At 40.4% G+C, this 14,763-nt stretch overlaps 1 protein-coding gene across 1 annotated transcript; it reads right to left on the minus strand.

Annotated features, from left to right (window-relative positions):
- Positions 1 to 3,119: 3,119 nt before the first annotated feature.
- si:dkey-246g23.4 (uncharacterized protein LOC559426 homolog) lies at positions 3,120 to 13,653 on the minus strand. The gene is given in 11 exon segments (XM_034141553.1): positions 3,120 to 3,211; positions 11,382 to 11,407; positions 11,409 to 11,617; positions 12,355 to 12,522; positions 12,524 to 12,576; positions 12,579 to 13,042; positions 13,044 to 13,065; positions 13,155 to 13,251; positions 13,254 to 13,307; positions 13,406 to 13,470; positions 13,473 to 13,653. Coding segments are annotated over 11 exon segments (1,431 nt in total).
- Positions 13,654 to 14,763: the final 1,110 nt, after the last annotated feature.

Here is a 14,763-nt window from a genome sequence, read left to right on the forward strand (position 1 = left end):
AACTAAAATGTTACTAAAAATACTTTTCCTGAAACCCGTGAACACAGGCAGTATTGTTGCATTTAGAGTTTCAAAATATCAAAAGGTGTTGCTGTAAAATATTTGCTTAATGCAATGATATCATAGAGAATGGTTAACTTTATTTAATCAGGTAATTTGTCATCAAACTCATTGGCTGTATAGATATGAAAAGTGATGACAACCAAAGTCTTATCCAAAAAGCATGGTAAACAATACTTGTTTCAAGAAGACAATGCTGAAGACCCCCATTCCCAGCATAAATCACACTAAATACATAACATTTATTCACAATCATTCCTGATTCTATTTAATATTTCCAAGTCTACACCTATATCCAATCGCTCTGCTGTACACAGAAAGTTCATTTTATTCGGAATTTGAACTCTAAGCTGTCTATAGAGCATACATCGTTTTTTATAATATTAGGTTAAACAGTAACACTGCACCACATGTAGTTCAGACACACTGTTCCAGTTCAGAAACCAGGTGGAGAACGCCAGATGGAGAAGGAATCTGTGGAGTTGGAACAGTGATGTTTATAAAGTACACACCTGGAATAGCTGTAAATCAAGTATCCAGTAATAGCTCTCACAGACATGCTATTCATGTAAAAGACAGAAGCTATAGCATGACACGCACACACACACACACGCACGACAACACTGAAATGGTCCCACTACTTGTTAGATGTGTATCGCTCATGGGTGCTACTTATCCATTTGTTTTACTTCTCGGTATAAAAACAAATATCATAGTTATTGTTGCACTTTTATGAAGACAATAGAGATTTTAAAGAATGGTCCAATTCAAATCAACAGTGCACAATATGTCCTGATGTTTAGTCCCTCGTGAAGGTCAAGCTCCTAAAATGCTGAATTCTACATTTACCATGATTCAAATAAATTGCATCTTTCAAAAGATTCACCCTGCCTCATAAATGGTGATTCCTATCTCTGCACATTGCAGGAATAACATTTTTAAGTTTCAAACCAAGGCCAGATTTCTTCTGATGACACACAAATGACACCATCAGGGTTACGTTTTATTTGACTTTGCAAGCCCCCTCCAGAGCCCAAGAAGACATTTTATAGCTGTTGAATTTGGCTGACTAGAACTCCTTGTGAAGAGTAAACTGAACTTCATGTACTAAATCACTTAAGTTTACTCAAGCTTAAGTTTACTTTACACATACTGCAAGGTCAGGAAGGAAGATTCATCGTGTAAGAGTGGTCAATATTTAACTCCAAACTGCCTGTTTTGTTTTTTGCTCAGTCCGATGCAGTATTATATTCCTTAATTATGCCAAACAGAGAGAATGTAAACAGGTTTTTTTGCAATTAAAGATCAGACTTCCTTATGCCTCAAGTAACTGTATATTTTAGGTTACATGTAATTGGAAATCTTGAACATTTTGAACCAGCAGTCTTTATTTCCCTGATGATAAGTGGCTTCTACTCTCTTGGCAATCAGACATTGCATAAAGTGTGTGTGTAAGTATGTGTTTGTCTTAGTATTTGAGTGTGTGTTTGGTTTTCATAGAGTTCCTATGAAACATGGATTATGTCTTTGTTCCTGTCTGGAAGATAAAAGGTTTGAGGTATTTTGTGACCAGCTCTCTTGATGTGGGGGTTTTTCTTTTTCTGCAGTCTCTTTCCTCTGGTGTGTGTATCTGTGTGTGTATCTGTGTGTAGTATGTGTGTCTGTTCGCGGAGGGGGGGATTCCAGTGTGGGCCACTGTTTGTAAACCTTGGTTTACAGTTTGTTATTGCAGGTTTATGCAGAATGACATGTTTATTTATACTTGTTATATGTGTATTACACCAGGAGGAAGATGTTTATCTGGTGCTTCTTGTTGGTTCGGGTAATAAAAGCTTATTTTCTTGATGGTTGCACATACCAAACATTCAGGGAGGAGGAGGAAAATAAAAAATAACCTTTTCTAACTCGGTTTCAGGTTGCATTGGTGTGGAACTTGGGAAGAAATGTACTGAACCATGAAGAACTTTTTATGTTGTTTAAGCAGTGCAATTTAATACTTTTGACTGTTTTTAAGATTTGCTTTTAAGTTAATGGGAGTAGGCTTCATATGTATTACTTGACATAACACTACATTCAGTTGGCGCACTGAACCAAAAACCGATCCAATTTACTGTAATTTAGCTTTTTGATTCACATCTGTTAATTTCCCAATCCACCCTGTGTAAAAATATGAAGATATATATCTTCAGCTCTGCTGTTGAGAAGGCTGCAAATGTAATGTCAGAAGCTTTTCACAGGAGGGAGCTAAAGTCCCATTTTCACTCTGTAACACAACAGTCATTCATACATGAAACTACTGCAGGAAACACACATTACATAACAAAGAGTGACCTTAAGGCAGTATATGTAAAACATGTGCTTTTGCTTTTTGTATACACTTCTGATTTAAAAAAGTAATCAAGATGAATCCATCTTATTTTTCACATTCCTCACAAACCACGTCTGCAGTTTTTTATATTATTATGGTTTACTGAATTTGGGAAAGCAATTTCAAGGTTCAATATGAAGACTTTAGGGACTGTACAAACATGAATTGTGTAGGCCTGGGTAAAAGGTTAAACCTTTTTTTCACTTTTAAAAAGCAAGACCCTTCCACACATTATTACAATTTGTTCCTTTGCTTAGGATGAAACTAAAAAACCCTTCCATTAAAATCTTGATAAATACAAAAATAAGCATCAATCCCTAAAAGAGGAAAAGCAAAACTAATTTAAGATAAACTACCCTGACTTAAACATTGAACATCTTTATAACACATTCATTCTTCACATTGTGTGCAGCCAATACACACTATAACAGTGAAATGAGAAATTGTCATCTTTTGGCAAAAAACGTATGCATAAAATAAAGATAGCTTTTAATTTTTTTGGTTGCAGTTTGTTATAAAAGTTTTTTCTAATCGCCCCTGCACTGAACACTTAAAATACAATAACAAAAGTTGTGCCTTCTCTAATAATTTGTGAACACTCCCAAACACGAGAGCCTCTGTCTGCGTTTGTTAATAACGATCTCTTATCAAACTTACCCCTATCAGCAACACAAACAGGTTTTTCTTTCATTCATGTTATGTCCAGCTCTATGGCTTGAGTTTTGACACTTTGTCCCACTTTGAAAGCCGTTCCGTAGTCACTCGACTTGTCTATGAAGAATCCTAAAGGAAAAAAGTGTGTGTGAGTGATTTGACACAGCCATATTTATCAATCATAACATTTTAGTCTAGTATTAACATGAATTCCCCGACTAAAATGCACCTACTGTATGGTGGCCAGATCACAGCATATATTTTCACACACATGCATTCACACATGTATTGTTCAGTTTGCTTTTACTTTCAACAAGTGGAGAATAAATCCTTTCACATCTTATATTAGTTTTTGTTTGTTGTTTTTGGAAAATTTAAATATTTAACAGTAATTCGTGATGGTATGGTGCATCTTCTCATCCCTTTTAATTTATGTTGTCATTTTTCAAAAAGACAAAGATGGAAAGCTACTGTAATATTCAAATGGAATTGTAGACAACCAGTTTGGAATAAACTACTTGGTTTTCAAGGCACAGTACTACAACTGACATGGTTTCAAAAAAGCTTTGAAATATGTCCACTGTGAACCTATGCACAAATAGTTTTGAATGAGGCAAAAGACTGAGGCAGAGATAAGGCAGGGAGCCTTGCACGAAGATTCATTTTATCCTAAGGCAGTGGTGCTAGTGCCTTCATCCCGTGATGGAAACATAATTAGAACGCTTTGATGAATCCTCAACATCAACTCTCCGGTCTTCAAAGTGCTCAAAGTACAGAACGGTACAGCAAATAAGTATGAAACTGTCTCTGTGTCAGGGGGACCATGTAAGTTATAAATAGAACACTACAACCTCTTTACTGAGCTTTTCCTTCAGTTTTAGCCTAAGCGTGACCTTACATTTAACAATCACAGTAGTGGTGTTGCTTAAATCCAAATTGGAACGGTGAAGGAATTTGTTCAGCAGTTGTGGGGTTATTAAAAGGAAAATTGGGAGTGTAGCACAGAGCATAGAAATAAGAGGAATTGATTGTGCTTTCTAGCATATTTCTTATGAAGAAATCCGGGGAAAGTAGACATAGTAAAACTAAGAATATATACCGGGCAAATGAGGAAGATCAAGTTTTATACCTACTTAAGCAAAATAATGGCAGTCGTTTATCATAAATGACTTTGATTTTGCCTAACTTACAACCTTCTAAACAATCCATAAATACCATCAAATGAATCCGGACTACAATAATGTGACTGTGTTTCTTTTCCACTCCGTTGCCCGGCTGATTTACTGCTGGCTGTGCTCACAGACGGGACACTTTCTGGCAGGGGTTGCTGAGCCTGGGTGCCAAAGTCATGCTGTGTGTTTTTCAGGCTGTATTTACTGCTATTGTTTGAAGTTATGTGTGAAAATGGGTCTTAACCCTAGTAACAGGGATCAAATGCTCACTGGTTTGTAGGACAGCACTGTGGGTGGTGGGCTGCAGTTTTCACAAATAGAGAACTGGAAAACTAAACTGCTGGATATACCAAGGGCATTTCAGTTGATTTGTTTGTTTCTCACAGTGGAATAGATGTATTAAAGGTAGCTATTTTTTTACGGATGGTGGGACAGGAAATATTACAGGAACCTATACACTAGATTCTTATTTTGGGAGAGAAAAAGCTGTGGTGGGGGAGCATTACACTTTTTGGTTTGTTGGTGGAAAATAAAACAGAGCTAAAAGGAGAGTCAATGTTGGACTTGCATTTGTCAAGTGTTACATTTATGCCAATATTGCTCTTTGTCACTGTATCAACCTATACTATGTGACTGTTGTGTTTTCAACTTGTCCCCAAGCATTATTTATTGCTTTGGTCACAGTTTGGAGCAAATCTGAGAAAAAACTATCTTATTTGTCATTTACACGATGTCTGTTTTATCTACTCCTTGTAAATACTACATTGTTTCCGGTACAGTTCTTTTCAAGTGTATGAATCTGTCACCAGTAACATATTGGAAAGTCAGTGGGAAAGAAACTTAATTTAGAAGGGAAAAAAAGAATCTTTGAGAATCAATCATCCATGAAATTAACACAACCATAAAGTATCATGATATTATAATTTTTGCAAAGTTGCTCTCAGAATAAAAACCTCAGGTCCTGTGGGATTGACCGGATGACAACATTCCTGATTAATTGAAGGGTGGTGCTGCATGTCATGAACGTATAAAAATCTCATTTTTGTTGAATTGGCTCAGTGGGCTGTGGTTACAATGCAGAACAATGTCTAAGCACATCCATTGTGTGACATTTAATGTGTTGGATGAATAGGCACGGGGAAATGACGGGCAATGTAACCTTGAGTAAATGATTGGAGTTTTTTCCTGAGCTAACAGAAAGGTTAACATTCAAAAAATGATGTAATATCCTTTTCTATTATTCTCGGTGTGGCTTTGTGCTGAGGAAAGTAACTAAGGTCATTAACTCAAGTACTGTGCTGTATAATTTCTGTAGGCCTACAGTACATTAAAAGCTACATTTTACTTCAACTACACCAACTTTAAAAAGGAAACGGCGTACTACATCTACCACCACATTTATTTTTGAAGCTTTGCTCGTTTTGCAGATCAAGGTTTTGCATAAAAAACATGTAATAAACAAATGTCATATCTAAACCACAGAACAGTTTGAGATACAAAAATGTAAAGAAACTACCCGATTATTACGAAAAGCTAAAAAAGAATGTAGTAAAATGTAACTTGATTAAAGGGGCCCTATTATGCTAAACTTTCAGGCTTCATATTTATATTTTGTGCCCTTACTGTGACATGTTTACACTCTTCAATGTTCAATAAGGTCTTTATTTTTCTCATACTGCCTGTGGGGCAGCATGTCTTTTCACCCTCTGTCTGAAATCAGAGCCTTTGCAGACTTTTGCAGACCATTAACATGCATAGAAACCTTTAAAAACACACTACGAGAAAGGAAATACCCGAAAAAGCATTATAAGGCCCCTTTAACAATATTAAAATGTCATTTATATAATAACATATAACATTTGGAGTCCATTTTTCTGTGGAATAAGTCATTTTGATACATTTTGCTGATATTTTTGCACATTTGAATGTAGGACTTTTACTTGTTGTGGAGTACTTTGACATGCATGTATTGGTTCAAAGGTTCAAAGCACTTTATTGTCAGATGCACAGCTTTAGAGTAGATATGCCAAGAAATCTTAAATTAAGCATATAGGCGCTTTCACAACGGAGTACTTTTCCCAGGAATAGTTCCAAAAGTTCCTGGGATTTTGCGTTCACACCAAAAAGATCTGGAACTAGAACTTTTTTTCGCGAACCTTTTCACCCCTTTTCAGTCCCTGCTAGAGAGCAGGGACTTTCCTGGGGAGGAAAAGGTTCCAATTTCTGATTGGCTGGGCGAATTGCAAACCACGCCCCGTAAAACTCAAAAGAGTTTTGTGAAGCCGCCATTTTATTTGCTCGCATTAGCATTATTAGCATTAGCCCAGCGCACCAATGGAGAGAGACTAACTTATGGCAACACAAAAGAAAACATGGGAGCGGTGGAGTGATGAGGAGGTGTCGGCGCTTCTGGCGATTTACTCGGAAGGCTTCAGTAGAAGCTGCTGGGAAGACTCCCAGCAGCTTCTACTGAAGCCAGTCCCCAACTCCGGGGACTTCCGGCCGGGGACTTCGGGTGGCAGTATACGCCGTGAAGTTGTTTGCGGCCTGCCAGTAAACCCAAAGCAGAAGAAGAAGAAGTGACGTCAGCGGCTTCATTTCGCGTAATCCTCCCCCAGGAACTCATTCCGGTGTGAACGCGATCTACTAGATCAGCGGTTTTCAAAGTGTGAGGCGCGCCTCCCCTGGGGGGCGCCAGAGAGCTTCAGGGGAGGCGCAGCGTGAGAAAAAAATAAAGAGAAACAATGAAATCTAGCTCGTTAACTTCAGCTAACTTTATGCGAGCGGCAACATGGATCGATTTTTAGTGAAGTTACCTAAAGTGAGAGAGGAGACAGCGTCTGGCCACCCCAGTTGGCAGCTTTGTTTTGAAATAAAAGTTGTGGCTCATCGGACATTTATCAGAGAAAATCCCTGATGTCCGAGTGCAAGTGAATGCAGCACAAGACGCGAGCCTTGTAACCCTGGCGCGAGCGAGGAAATGTGATTGGCGGCGATTTCATTTGAACGGGCGGCAGAAAACGAGAAGCATTCGGACCCAAGTACACGGAAGGAATAAGGTATTTGCGGTCTACAATGACAGAGAAGAGACTGTCAAGTTTGGCTGTGCTCAGCATTGAATCAAAACGCACTAAAGCTTTGGATGTTAATACGTTTGTGAGGCGTTTTGCTGAACAAGATGGTAATCGCCGCATTCAGCTGTAATAGGCATGCCAACTTGATGCTCTGCTCACGGATGACTCGAGCATTAAAAACTGTTAAGATGATGACCTTACGTGTGTACATATATTTTTTTCTTTGTGGGGGTCTGCCCTGAGAAAGTCAAATAAGATGGTGTAGTGATCACTGATTCATACACTGGGGTTACATAATTCTATCCGGGAACTACAGGTTGGGGGTATTGTTTCCGCCCGGACATATATGTTGACGGTACCTCCGGGGTACCTACTGTGGGTGTTTCTCAATCGCGAGTACACTTGCTTGGTAGCACATGTCTGCCGAGCATCTTGCTTCAGAAGCGAGTCAAGAATACTTCCTGGCATTCGGAAAACGAAGTGTGGAACACGCTAGCAAGTGTGCAGGTGTGCGTCATATGAGAGGCCCCGCCTTACATCTTCCGCCACAGATTTTGGGAAATTGGTCCGTGCGCAAAGCAATAGCCGCGTTCACACCAAGTACTTTCCTGTACTTAGTTCCGGCACTAAGAGCCCTGGCGCTTTTAACCCCAGGGTACTTAGTACAGATCGCGTTCACACCGGAGTACTTTTCCCTGAGGGAAGATTACAAGTACAGTAGGTGGCGGTAAGCACCTTAAAGTTGTTTGCAACCCGCTACAAAACAAGAGAAGAAGAAAAACTGATACAGGATCTGTTTAATCGCCATGTCGGTTTTCTTTATTGCACTCTCAAGACATAACATTAAATAGAAATATTTTAAATGTAACTAAAGTGTCAGTTGTACATGTCAGTAAACATTGTCAATATAAAATAAAGTGTCAGTTGTACTATATAATAACTAATAACAATATAAAATAAACTCCCAGCTGTAGGGAGTCTCAGCAGCAAACCCACCTTTATTATATATCTTCCTGAGACCCACTGCATCCGTCTGCCATAAACACTATGCAAACATACATGTTAGTTTTGGCCCATAGTGGACTCCATGTTGTGTTGTGTGAAATGGGGGGAATTAAAAGTTTAGGTCAAATAATATTTAAAATTATATAAATTGTCATATTTGTGTATGTGCCCCTGCCATTCCCCCACAAGGTTGCAACATTGATGATAAATAAATGACAAATAAAGCTTTGCCAGTTTATAACCGATGAAACATGATGGTATCAGAATAATCACTTACATGTGATGTATAGGATGCTACACAGGTCACAAAAGATAAAGTGTCAGGAGAAATAAGCTTAATCGCCATGTCGGTTTTCTTTATTGCACTCTCAAGACATAACATTAAATAGAACAATTTTAAATGTAAATAAAGTGTCAGTTGTACATGTCAGTAAACATTATATATAAAATAAAGTCATAACAGTAATAACAATATAAAATAAACTGTCCCAGGTGTAGGGATATTCCCAGCAGCATGCACACCTTAGTGCAACGTTGTGTGTCGTGTGTCAGTATTTACAAAAAATATACCAAATAAACTGTTATTAAATGCAGTTTGTCGCTCATCCTGCCGCTGCGCCGACGCTTCCTCATGGCGCAGCGCCCACACTTCATCCTGGTGCTGCTGGCGCTCCATCTGCTGCCTGGCGCTCCATCGAGGTGAGCATCTTGTCCTCCGTTTCCTGGGCCTTGGTGAACAGCACCATCTGATCTCCACGCAGCGACTCATTCACCACGGCACGCCGGTCCTCCAACGCCTGGGCGGTGTCAAAGAAATTCGCATCCCGTGTCCGCTTTCCTAAGAGGGGAAAATAAGCAATATACAATATACAAGTTTAGTCGCCATGTAGTTTTACAACATACTAGGAATGTGTTTTTTGTATTTTCACAAATAGAATTAAGGTTTCACAAATCTGAAACTGTGTTATAAAGAATCTTTTGACTCTCTGGGATAATCCAGTCCAGATTTGATGAGTGTAGGTATAGTGGTTTTAGATCAGGACCTGGTCTAATGTGGTCTACATGTAAAAAAAGCACTGAAATCTCCCTTTTTTTTATTTTCACAAATAGAATTAAGGTTTCACAAATCTGAAACTGTGTTATAAAGAATGTTTGGCCTCTCTGGGATAATCCAGTCCAAATAAATCGGCTATGCAGCGATTCAAGAGGTTCAAACACGGAGGATTGTTCCTTTTTGAAGAGTGCTTCATGTATGCTTGAACTTTGTTTAATGTTGTTGAGGCAAGTTAAACATAAAATATGATGAATATTATGAAATAAACATGATTGTGAACATCAGTTCGATGCGTAACGTTCTTTCAAGACAAAATTACAGTGTGTGTACCTTTGCGTTTGGTTGCTGGTAAGGAGGACGACAAAGCGCTGTGATCTAGAATGCAAAGCTCACTTGTTTCCAATCCCGAGAGTTGTCCATCCTCGCCTGAAACAGACGATTAGTGCCATGAGTTAGTGAAGCAAATTACAGAAACACTGCACAGTTATTCACAAGTCAAAACGTTTTCATACAGCGGAGAATATCTAGCTAGCTAGATGTAGCTAGCCGGGGCCGGTGTTAGCCTATTATGGCTAGCATGGCTAGCTTGATCTACTGAGCAAATAAAAGTACATCTGAGACCATTATTGTGCAGATTAAAACCCCAGTGCATGTAGTTGATTTTACCTTCATCGTGGTAGTCATCGTTGGCCACTGAATCCGCCGTTTGTAGTCCTGAGTTTCTTTATATTTAGCCGGCTGTGCACAATTCCCAGGTCGAGTGAAAGCTACCGAACCGGCTTCAGTAGCATTCCCTGGGTCGCCTCCTCGGCGTAGATCTCCAGAAGCGCCGACACCTCCTCATCATTTCTTGATGCTTGCCATAACTGCTTTCAAAAACAAACACAACGCACGGAGCGTTGTGTTTTTGTAGCGAGGAAAAACAATGGCGTCTCCACACAACATTTTCAGAGTTGTACGGGCGTGGTTTGCAATTCGCCCAGCCAATCAGCACTGGGGAACTTTTGGAGCACTTTTCACCCACAGAAAAGTACGCTCTCTGAGCTGGCTCTAAAAATGGGGGTAAAAGTACCCGAGATTAAGTACGATTTTTGGTGTGAACGCGACATAAGGGGTACTCACGGAACTAAAACGCGAAAAGTACGGTGAAAGTACTCCGGTGTGAACGCGGCTATTGTGGGGATTTTAAGACCGCGAAGTCTACTCATGTGCAGACTCGATATTTCTCCAAACGGAGTACGCCGGGCTCGGTAGATTTCCAAGTATACTGGAGATTGGAACAGTACTTCGGCGGCACCCGATGACGTAGTATGCTTGAAATAGTGGCTCTGAAGCAGCTTTACTCGCGATTGAGAAACACCCTGTGTGTCCTCCTCTTTCACTTTCTCTTCTCCTCTTTCCTGCAACCCGACAGCACGTCGATTTCTGCTCCCCAATAAAGAGAGATTTGCAGCTCCGATGCACCGCCTCTGTCTCCCTTCTCTCGGCACTACAATGGTGTGTAAAACTACACTGCCCAGACAAAAATAAGTAACCACTTTGATTTAACTAGGCCAGTAGGTAAGGGCATTCCACTGGATAATAATACCCCTGCATTATAGCAACAACAATAATAATAATAATAATAATAATAGCAATAATAATTGGGAGGGGGGGCGCGGCTGTTCTTATATTCTCTGAGGGGAGGCTCACCTTCCCACACTTTGAAAACCCCTGTACTAGATAGTTCCGGAACTAAAGATTTCCGGGGAACTAAGTTCTGGGAACTATTCCTGGGAAAAGTACTTGGTGTGAAAGCGCCTAAGGATTTGAATAGTTCTTCCAGTACTGGTAGCTTTTGGTAATATGTCTAGCTTGCAGCCAGCTACCCTGTTGGAACAGATCACAGGGAATTTTACAGCAACAACTTAAAGCTGAAACCCATTTCTCTTTGACATGCACAGTATGCACACTGTGTACTTGCAGTTAACTATGAAAGCATAATTTTCACTCACCAGCAATGGGTGGTCCAAGCATGCCTACTGCGTATGAGCATAAAGAACCCCAGGGCGCTTCTGAGCCTGTTGACGCCCACCACCTCACAGAGCACGGTGATCTGGATGGCGACCGTGGCCCCGTACACCAGGCAGTACGCTGCGCTGAAAGCTGCCAGCTCTGAGAATGAGGAGGCCAGCGGGCAGAGAAGCAACACAGTACCCAGCAGAATCACTGAAGCTATCAGCTGCTGCACCTGGTGGGAGACACACATATACATCAACTGTTTTGTGCATACAGTGGCTTCCACATCCATATTCATTATTTATGTAGGCAGTACATGATTTCTTTACAGGAATAGTTTTGGACAGTGCTTAATTTCTTTCGTTATAAGTTTGCGATGCGAAGATTGATAGCCTAGCCTAAGCAGCTAGTTAGCTTCGCTTAGCAAAAAGACTGAAAGCAGGGGGAAACAGCTTGCCTGGCTTGCTTCAGCTCAAAGGTAAATGCCTACTGCATATGTGTCGGACTATTTTTCTGAGACATGGAGTTCAGGAGTGTTGTCATAACTGGGAAGCAGCATTCACACGAAACGCTAACACACTTTCACCTAGCGATACACCTGCAATTTTGTCCGCAGGATCATTTTGTGTTGATTCATGATGATTTGTGCTTATTTGGTTCTTTGTAGGGCTACTTTTATCTGGTTCACTACAATATGAACATATTTTGCTGCATTTAGTTGAAATTAACCGATCAGAAGGATGCCAAAAATCTATATCATGACGTAAAAATTCTGAACTCTTGTACCAAACAACATCCTATAGTTTTGTACAGAAAAAAACAACATAATAATAATATATATAATATAATGATTATTAGTAGGCCTGACGGTGGATATATATCTATGTTGTACTTAATATAGCTTGGCCAAATCATTGCTTTCAGATTTTCAGATTTTCAAACGTGGTTTAACGACTAAATTGAGAGTACCATCTCCACCAGTCTCAAGTTGGCCAGCCAGCCAAAGAACAACCTTCCAAACAGATCCAACGCTGCTGAGATGGACACCAGTGCAGCAGCCTGGTACTCCTCAATCCCCTTACCACGAGCATATGGAACAAGGAACAGAGCTTGGGCAAAGAAACCCAGCGCAGCAAAACAACCCAAACCCTGAGTAGACCATGAATCGAGCATTGGTTATGAGGGTATATCTACATAACGAAGGATTTTGGTGCTTAGTCCAGTCATCGTATTCTTATTGTTAGAATCTTGTGGCGTCATGGTTAAATGTGGTATCTCATCAGGGTCCTCAAGACATGCCCTCTCAGTAACATGATCAGATCCCCCGGGTATTCGCAGATCCTTCGCCTCTAGGCATCTTGGTCATCTTTCCTCCAATTCATTTTTTGGTAGCAATTCCAAAGACAAGCCTTCCTCATTGGCTTTGACCTCACAGGTCAGGTCTCTGGCTTTTAGGGGTCTCAGCAGCATCCCGCAAACACAGAGGTTAAACTGAATACCCCCTAAGATTAGCAAAGCACCCCTCCAGGAGTAGCTGTCAATCAACAGCTGGAATAGGGGTGTCAGGATAAAGGTAAGGATGCACTCTCTAGCACAGGCCAAGGCGTTAGCCATCGGACGCCTCTTCTCAAAGTACAAACCCAGAAAGGTGATTGATCCATGTCAATGCATAACCTAAACCTGTGGCAAAAGAGACCAGTGAATCTCAGGATGTGTGCATATGTTTTTGAGTTTGAATTGTATGTGTGTGTTTGATTCCAACTACTTACCATTTAGAAACCCGACAGTTAGGTAGAGTTCAATCAGGTTGCGCGAAAAAGCCCAAAACACGACTCCTACGCTGGATATCAGTCCTCCCGCTATGACTATACAGAGCGATGGCTGTAGCGAAGTTTATGGAATATTTTGAAAATTAAGGAGCGCTAAAAGAAGTTACTGATGACCTTCAGTGTATATCATTTTTTTTACAAGCATATAGATTTCAAATGTATATGAACAAGAGTTTTGGATAATTACCCACAATGTGAAAGGTGCCTACGGCAATAGAGGTAATCCAAGATGTTGCTGTTGCTGTGGTTTCAAAGTATGTATCTCAACGTAAAATACACCAAAGGCCTTAATGACACCGAAGGTCAGGCCGAATGCAAGGAAACTGGAGAGCAGGATGAACCAGGCGTAGCCACCATCAGGAGCTGCTGCTGAGGCCACATCTACCCTCTCCCTCTGAGCCTTCACTGGGACGTCCATGATGATTGGTTTCTGCCACATTTCAAATGTTTGGGTGTTATTTTTCATCTTTTGCAGGTTTAAGTAACACATATGCCTTCATTTTCATTACTCTAACAAGGTGCTTATTTTTTAGTATTTATTACAATTATAACTTACACAAAGTGGTTTTTATATAGCATATGTAGTATTGGACATTCTAACTTGCATCTGTTAGAAAATTAAAAAAGTCACACTCATACTATGAATATAGCAGTGAATAAAAAAACAAAACAACATTTTTACAAGAATGCAATTAAATTAAGCATGATGGCTGCGAGGGACGGCGGTCGTCTTTCACCAGAAGGTTGTGGGTTCGATCCCAGCCCGTGCAGTCAACATGTTGATGTAGGCTATCTTTAGGCAAGAAACTTAACCCTGAGTTGCTCCTGATGCCATGGCCAATGGTGTATGAATGTGTATGAATGTTAGTTCCCAAGAGCAAGTGGTACCGCTCTGCATGAATGAGGTTTGAACGGGTGAATGACCTCAGTATATAAAGTGCTTTGAGGGGTCGTAAAGACCTGATAAAGCGCTAAATATAAGTACAGCCCATTTACCATGATTTCATAATGTGTGAGGTTAAGCATAATTGTATCTCGGCATTAACAAACAAAAGGTAGCTGACTCGATCAGGCTGATTCAGAGTGGTAAGGCCCCCGGGCCCAGACGGCTACCCAATTGAGTTTTATAAAATATTGACCGATAAATTGACCCCCCTTCTTTTGAGAATGTTCGAGGACTCTCTGGACCGGGGAACGTTGCCACAAACTCTGACAGAGGCAGTAGTAATCGTATTATTAAAACCAGGCAAGAAAAATTCTGAATGTAGCTCCTATCGCCCCATCTCCCTTCTGAACGCGGACTATAAGATCCTAGCTAAAATACTAGCGATACGCCTTGAATCAGTCACGCCAAACATCATATCATTAGACCAAACTGGGTTTATGAAAGGACGATACTCCTTCTCCAACATCCGTCGCCTTCTCAACATCCTCCTTTCTCCTGCATCCAAGAAGACACCAGAGGTGTTGGTCTCATTGGATGCAGAGAAAGCGTTCGACAGGGTGGAGTGGGCTTCTATTTGAGGTCCTTAAAAGGTTCAGCCTCGGA

Source organism: Trematomus bernacchii, unplaced genomic scaffold (assembly GCF_902827165.1).
Source record: "Trematomus bernacchii unplaced genomic scaffold, fTreBer1.1, whole genome shotgun sequence".
NCBI classification, from domain to species: Eukaryota; Metazoa; Chordata; class Actinopteri; order Perciformes; family Nototheniidae; genus Trematomus; species Trematomus bernacchii.